The sequence below is a fragment of the Pelophylax lessonae genome, assembly GCF_965119305.1.
Source record: "Pelophylax lessonae genome assembly, chromosome: 9".
Classification (NCBI taxonomy): Eukaryota; Metazoa; Chordata; class Amphibia; order Anura; family Ranidae; genus Pelophylax; species Pelophylax lessonae.
Genome location: NC_138776.1, coordinates 35375820 through 35384033, shown reverse-complemented (window position 1 = coordinate 35384033; position 8214 = coordinate 35375820). Strand labels below are relative to the sequence as shown.

Here is an 8214-nt window from a genome sequence, read left to right as displayed (position 1 = left end):
GTAGTGTGGTCCAGACTACGGTCGCTGCTCACCTTCTGCTGTGCGGCCCAGTCATCAACAGGCCATGGATTGATGCCGATGCATGGCCCAAGGAGTTGGGGATCCCTGTGCTATAGCATGTCAACAATCTCTGACCATCTCCTGTAGCAGACCTGCTGAAGGGAGGGGATTGGTAGGGGAAACTGCATAGGCAGGGATCAGGTGGTCAACTACTTTATTTCTGTGAAATGCAGTGGTGGGAAACATTCTCCCCCTCCCTCCCAATTCTGTGTTTACAGGTCTTCACTAACCCAAATGTCCTTATTAGGACTAAAAGCCTGATTATTAACTCTTAGCCAATCACCCCATAGCTGCCTTCTTTGGTGTGTTATTCTCTTTCTCCATAAATCATATTTGTACGTTTTTAAAAGCTTTGGCGCAATTAATGACAATCAGTGGATTGCAGTGAGGCAGCTGTCCAGCTACTCAATGAACATGCAAGGTGCTCAGTTACATCCAGTTCAAGCAACACAGAAAAAAAACTCCATTTACACTATCCTATACCCACTGTTGATCAAGAGGAAGGCAACTCCCCCCCCCCCCCCCCCAATAAAGAATGATCCAATTCGCTCCAGTGGTGGGAAAAAAATTCCTCCCTGATCCCCCAACAGGCAATCAGATATTCCCTGAGTCAACTTTACCTATACAATATTAGTATCCAGTTATATTATTTGTATCTAGGAAAGAATCCAGGCCTTTTTTAAAACAATCTACTGAGCTGGCGTGAACTAGCATTTGAGGAAGTCTATTCCAAATTTACACAGCTTTTACTGTGAAGAAGCACTTCCGTATTTGGAGATTAAATCTCTTTTCCTCCAGACATAAAGAGTGCCCCCTTGTCCTCTGTGATGACCTTAAGGTGAATAACTCAACACCAAGTTCCTTATATGGACCACTTATGTATTTATACATGTTGATCATATCCCCACTTAATCTCCTCTTCTCAAGAGAGAATAAATTCAGTTAATCTAATCTCTCAGTTCATCTAATAGCTGAACTCCTCCGTGCCTCGTATCAGTTTGGTTATTCTTCACTGCACTTTCTCCAGTTCCCCGATAGTATTTTTGTGAACTGGTGCCCAAAACTGTACTGCATATTCCAGATGAGGTCTTACTAATGATTTGTACAGGGGTAAAATAATATCTCTCTCTCTGGAGTCCATACCTCTCTTAATTCATGAAAGGACTTTGCTCACTTTGGAAACCACAGCTTGCCATTGAATCCTATTATTAAACTTATGATCCACCAGAACACCCAGATCCCTCTCCACTATGAATTCCCCCAGTTGTACTCGCCGCAGCATGTATGATGCATGCATATTCTTAGCCCCCAAGAGCATAACTTTACATTTATCAACAATAAACCTCATTTGCCACATAGTCACCCAATAAAACAGTGCATTGAGATCGGCTTGTAAGTTGGAGACACCCTGTAAGGACGTTATTCCACTGCATAGTTTTCTGTCATCTGAGGTCTTACTAATGATTTGTACAGAGGCAAAATAAAATCTCTCTCTCTCTCTCTGGAGTCCATACCTCTCTTAATACAAGAAAGGATTTTGCTCGCTTTCGAAACAGCAGCTTGGCATTGAAGCTTATGATCTGAAAGAACACCCAGATCCTTCTCCACCATGGATTCCCCCAGTTGTACTCCCCCTAATATGTATGATGGTGTCATCTGCAAAGACTGAAATGGTACTTTTAATCCCAGACCCTATATCATTTATAAAGATATTAAAAAGTAAGGGTCTCAACACTGAACCTTGGAGTACACCACTGATAACCTTAGACCATTCAGAGTAAGAATCATTAACCACTACTTTCTGAATACAGTCTTTTAGCCAGTTTTCTATCCATTTAACTACAAACTGTAGACTTTATCTTACACATTAGCTCTGTCTGGGGAACTATGTCAAATGCTTTTGCAAAATTCTAGTATACTATGTCTACAGCCACCCTCTGTCCAAGGTTTTGCTCACCCCCTCATAAAAATAAATCAGATTGGGCTGACAAATTCTGTCTCTCATGAAGTCATGCTGTCTGTTGCTAAAATTATAATTTTTTTTTCTCCAGCAAATCATGATCTATGTGATCTTTTATTAAACTCTCCAGTATCTTCCCAACTACAGAAGGTAAACCAACAGGTCTGTAGTAACTTTTTAAATAAAGGCACCATGTTGGCCTTATGCCAATCCAGTGGTACCTGTTCCTTTCTTTGCAAAAATGCTTTCATTGGTTTGCAATTGATCAAAATCTGTGTATTGCAAAAGAAGCAACGATCTACAACGATCTACAAGAAATTAAATTCCATGCCAGTAATGCCTTACAATTCCTTTTGTAGCCCTGGCCCAAACTGTTTATTTAAAGGATTTTATAAACTAAGGTCCCTATCTCACATAAATACATATATTAGGGTAAGGGGGCCCAGTTACTGGGTACCTTCAATGCAATACAGTGTGCCGGAATTAAACTGACACAGCCACCCTGCATAGTGCATTCTGCACCCTGATTGAGCAAAGTTTTGCTCAGTCATAGTGCAGTAAAAGCTGGCTGTCAGGCTGCTTGCTCAGATAAGGGTATAGAATGGATTTTTTGGGGGGGGGGGGGGGGGGGCCCATGCCATTTTAAAAAAAAATGTTGTCCAGCAATTGCAACTGCGAGTCAATTTAAATGTGATTTGATTTGTTTTTCTTTTCTTTACATTTTTGCTGCAGCATGTTCTATGCATACTACAGATGCACCACTTTACAGGCAGACTCAGGGGACCCCCGTTATGTACAAACTATGCTGCTTTCACTATGTGACTTGACTGTACATTGTATACCACTTGTCATAACTGGTGACCACTGTTTGCTTTTGTTTTTACAAAAATTGGCACAAAAAAAAAAAGGTTTAAAAATCAATACTCTTTTGGGAAGGGGGAAGGGGGAAGGGAGAAGGGGGGGGGTGATGTCCCTGAATGACAGTTTGGAAATGTGGTCACCCTATACTAGGGCCAATTTAGACAGGAGCCAATTAACCTACCTACTTGTCTCTGGGACATGGTAGGAAACTGATACAAACACCGAGAACATACAAACTTAACGAAGGTATGTCCTGGTCAAGCAAAGGCCCCTCGTTTCTTCTCCTTTTTTCCCTAAGGTGAAAAATAATTTTTACTTAGAAAACATGATTGTAAGATAATTTACTATAACAAACATTGGTACAATTGCTGCATTTCCTTGTTTCACTATGACATCCCCTCTAAATAACTTGCTGCAACCTGGGATGTACAAAATGTAGAACTGCAGAACTCTTTCTTTATAGCCTGATACGTAAAACCCCCAATCCATTTTATTGTTATCAGTTTAGAGGATTAGGTTGCAACTGGCCACCACGTCAACTGTAGTAAACACCCAACAAAAATTTTAGAATAAATTAACTAAATACTTTTTGAGCTGCATCAAAGCAAACGGTGTACAAAAGTCTCTCTCTAATCTCTCCTACCATCAGCATCTATGCACTTCAGCACAACTTATTGGCTATTTGTGCTGCTTCTTCCTACTCACCTCTAAACTCTGCTGTAGCAATTGTATATGCTATATTGTTATTTTTATATTTGCTATTTTTACCCCCATGAAAGTAAAGTTACTGCTATCCGCCCTTCATCAAATAACTCTACTTCCAACCCCAGCATGCATAATGCATGACAATTCATTTCATGATTATTACTGAAAACAATCTGATGTATGGTGGGGGGGGGGGGGGGGGGGTTAAAAAAATGATCCACTTTAGGTGCTAGTGACAGACTGCATCGCATATGTTGTTTTTGCTGTAGCCCATATTTCTGTAGCCAAGACATGCATTAATTGGTGAACCAATAGTTGCAGTAATAAATAAAATGATTGAAACTATTTTTTAACAAGAAATATGTTTATTCATTCATTACAGGATGTAGGTTTGAACTCTGATCCTAGCACACCATTTCATGTATTCTAGAAGCAGAGAATAGAATGATCTGAATAAGTATTTCCTGTAAAGGTTTAGTTGGCAGCCTGGGTGCTGGCGATCCAGGAGTTGAAGTTGCAGACCTTGGTGTAGACACCGGGGTAGTTTCTCAGGGCACAGCCGTATCCCCAGGAGACAATACCCTGGAGCTGTCCATTACACACAACGGGGCCACCAGAGTCACCCTGAAAAATAGAAAAATAATGTTTTAGAACTTTAGGTAAACAGTAAATTATAAGTATTTAGATGTGGTGGCTGTGTTGGTTTTCATTTTTTCAGGCTTTATCTTTTTTTTCCCCCTGATAATCCAGGGGATAACACACTTCCTGTCCCTGGGGGGTAAAATGCATTACCTCCAGTGTATCTATGGAAGGAGCTATGGTAGCCACCAAGGCATGACTACCTTTGCTATTACAAGTGTGGTGATAGGATTTGTAGCCTGTGTTTTCTTCCAGTTGATCTCACAGGAAGTGACAAGGACACTGCATTTCTGGCAGGATAAACAGTTCATTTCTGTATTTGCTAATAATATTCTTAGCCTGAAAAAAGAAAACAAATGCAGCCACCACATCTAAGGACTGGAAAGCTAAAAGATATTACATATTAGTTCTTGGGTTTAGTTATACTTTAAGACAACATTTTTATGGGCTTAATTTTGTTAGTTGCATTTCCAACTAATAATTAATAATAAATATTGCTAAACAAGATCTGTTGTACTATGCAGTTACTTGGGAAGAAATGTCTTAAATCTAGTTTCAAAACTTCTCCTAAACATTTGGACTATAATTTATACATTGAATTTCATTTTTTTCATTTTAACTAATGTGAATAAATAATTTTCTCAGTCTAAGAAATCTACTACTTGTTTGAGATTAAACATTTCTTTAAACAGTACAACTTTATATACAAAATAAATGAAGTTGTGGCAATTACCTGGCAGGAATCCTTGCCACCCTCCAGGTAGCCAACGCAGATCATGTTGCCGGTAATCTCTCCGGGGTAGGCATTGCTACACTGGGCAGCGGTCAGGATGGGGGCGTTCACACACTGCAGGAGGTTAGGCATGCTGGCTACAATTAAAACAAATGGCAGTTAGTAAAATATTGACTGGAGACAGAATGAGAAAGAACAAAATGTGAATAGAATGGCAGCTAGACTAACCTCACGGGCTCTAGCTGGCACTCAGTCTTGGTGTTAGGGCTACCCAGTCTTGGCTGTACCATGTATTTCCATTTTGAATTGACATTATGTAATGTTGTTCTCTTGTAAAAACTCATTGAACTATTTCTTTCTTTTTACATTTTTAGTCTGAGAAATATTAAACAATTCCAATTATTTATTATTATTTTTACTATTTGCAGCCAGTAGGTGTGGTGCGTTTGTGGATATTGTGAATAACTTATACAGCCTATGTTTTGGATAGCTCTAACTTTCAGAAGAAGATATTTCACATACACAGCTAATTCATCATCCCACCCCTCTTCCAGTTATAGAGACCGGTCTGTATTTTCAGTTCAAAAGAAGCAGTCAACATTAAAGTGTAGTTACAATCAAAACTTTTTGGATAGAGGGGTGGGGGTTTAAAACATTTTTCAATTTTTTTTTTTCTGCCTGTGTCCTCGCTGAAGACATTCATTTGTCTTTATTTGACTTTATTTGTCCTGATGACCCTTGTCACCAAGACTGAAAATTATAAGAAATCCAAAATTTTGAGTGGTTGACAGAACGGAAAAAAGGGAAATCTTCTATTGGTGACACTTCTAAGTTTCAAAAACATTTCAGAATGTATTTTTTTTTTTTTTTTTTACTTTAGTATGTTTTTGTTTTTCTTTAGTAAAGTCTTTTCCAGTGGATGGGATAATACAGAGCATTATTTATCTACCCCTGAGACAGCCTGCTGTCTCGTCCTATTCCCTCCGGTTCCACAATGGGAAGGGGTACTCCTTCCAGCGGCAACCCTGATGACATGGCCGCTGGTCATTAGGGTGCTCCTGCATTGTACATGATGAAATCAGCAAGAGGGGCAGTGACAAGACCAGTCAGTTAAATGGCAAGAAGAGGGGCGTTGGAAGTCTGGTCACCACAATCATAACCTCAGGAAAAAAGATTGCAGGACTCTGGATTTAGTTAAACATTACTTTGTGTTATCCCAACCCCTTGACAAAACAAGCACTGGATCCTTAATTTCTGGAGGGACGGAGACATGCATAATAATTCTTCCCTGCACAGAATTAGGATTTATGGGATTTGTTCCTCAAAGGAATAATATTTCCTACATTTTCTAATCTTGGAAAACTCACCTAAGAAGCTTAGCCTCATTTATTATCAGTAAAAGATGATGTTACAGTGATGTTGACTTACTTCCACTGCTAAGGGTATTGCCCCATCCAGAGATCACACAGCTGGTGCCGGCGGCAGCACAGCCACTGGGCAGAGACACGGCTCTGACGTAGGAGTTGAGGGTGGCGGGAGAGGCCAGCTTGACCAACATGATGTCGTTGTCCAGGGTTCTGGAGTTGTAGCTTCCATGTCTGATGACCTTGGCAGAGTTGATGAACTGCTCGGTGCCCTCAGAGACGGCGATGTTGTGCTCTCCGAGTCTGACCTGCATGCTCCTGTGTAAAGAAAAATGCAATGGAATCAGTATACATTTGCTTCTTAAACAAAGGAATTCTGAATGAAAGCACTTTAATTTGTTTCAAACTGAACAGCAGTGTAGTTTTGCTTAATATGGAATATGTACTGCTAGTGGTTGGTACACTCACCTTCAGTTCCAGGAGTGAAGTACAGTCGTTTTGGGTACTGAGAACATTTAATTTTGTTTGGTGTAGAGCAGGGAAGGAATAGAGCCTCTGTCAGAGGCTTTTTTTTTTATTGGGGAGATGTATCCTCACGACCAAGACAGGAAGTGGTATAAAATTGCTTCCAAGGACACACAAACAAATATACATTCTAGTATGACCCATTCACATAGAATATACCCCATGTCACATGGACAAGAAGTGAGGGAAAAACTCCATAGTGGGTCACAGGAATAAATAACACTTAGCATTTTTACCTCATCCGCAATCTATTCAAAATATTACAAAATTTCATTGGTTTAGCATAATTATTGTTAGGAGCGCTATATTTTTTACAATAATGGTTATATATGTTTATCTGATTTGGATATTACACAGGCGCTATAGGTTAGCAAGGGATTAGGAGCACCAAACAATTTGTGTTTAATTTGATTGCACTTTATGAATAGGTTCATCAATCATAAGGGCATTACCATCCCAACAGATCTCCTGCCAACCCACCCACTGACCTACCAACCATCCATTTAACTAACATGCCCCTTTGATGGTCAACCAGCTGGTAAAAGGTCTGAATACTAAATACACATTTTTTGAGTGCCTATTCCAGTAAAAGTGCTGTCATAAAAAGTGCACTTACGCCTTGTAGCAGTGAGCAGCAGAGACCACCCACAGGGAGTTGAGGAGGGATCCACCACAGAAATGATATCCGGAGTTCAGAGATACCTGCCAGGGCTGAGAGTAGGCTCCACAGGTGTATCCTCCGACGATCTTGTCATCGTCCAAGGCAGCTGTAAAACACAACATGTACGATTACATATAGAGAGAGCCTATGCAAAGGGATATATTAAGTCTACGTAACAAAAAAACATAGTATTTACAAAAATGAATAAACATACATTATATATACTGTATATATATATATATATATATATATATATATATATATATATATACAATGTATACTCACCAGCTGCCCCGAGGAGCACACAGATCAGAAGGAGTTTCATGGTGTCAATTTTACCAGTGAGCAATTTGTTGCTAGTAATGTAGGTATTTATATGTTTTACCAGGACTCCCCCCCCATTCCCCAACATGTACACTGGCCAGCTGTGTCAATAAGAAATGTTCAGGTTAATGTACACACAGTTTTATCAACATGTTTTTGTTTTTTTTTCACACTATCTGCAACCTCCACCATCGGTAATATTAGTATATTTTTTTTAATGTTGATAATTCAGTATTTTTCCACACTATTCCACTTCACTTCTTTAACCACTTCCATACAGAGCAGTTACACCCCCTTCCTGCCCAGACCAATTTTCAGCTTTCGGCGCTCTAACACTTTGAATGATAATTAGTCATACAACGCTGTACCCAATCAAATTTTT

The 8214-nt window shown here is 39.6% G+C and overlaps 1 protein-coding gene across 1 annotated transcript; it reads right to left on the bottom strand.

Moving 5' to 3' along the window:
• Window positions 1-4060: 4060 nt before the first annotated feature.
• Window positions 4061-7833, bottom strand: LOC309563165 (trypsin-like; the record flags this gene model as incomplete). The annotated part of the gene is made up of 5 exons (XM_082267499.1): window positions 4061-4210; window positions 4959-5095; window positions 6387-6640; window positions 7464-7614; window positions 7794-7833. The coding sequence occupies 5 exons, from the start codon at window positions 7831-7833 to the stop codon at window positions 4061-4063; spliced, it is 732 nt and encodes a 243-aa protein (XP_082123625.1).
• Window positions 7834-8214: the final 381 nt, after the last annotated feature.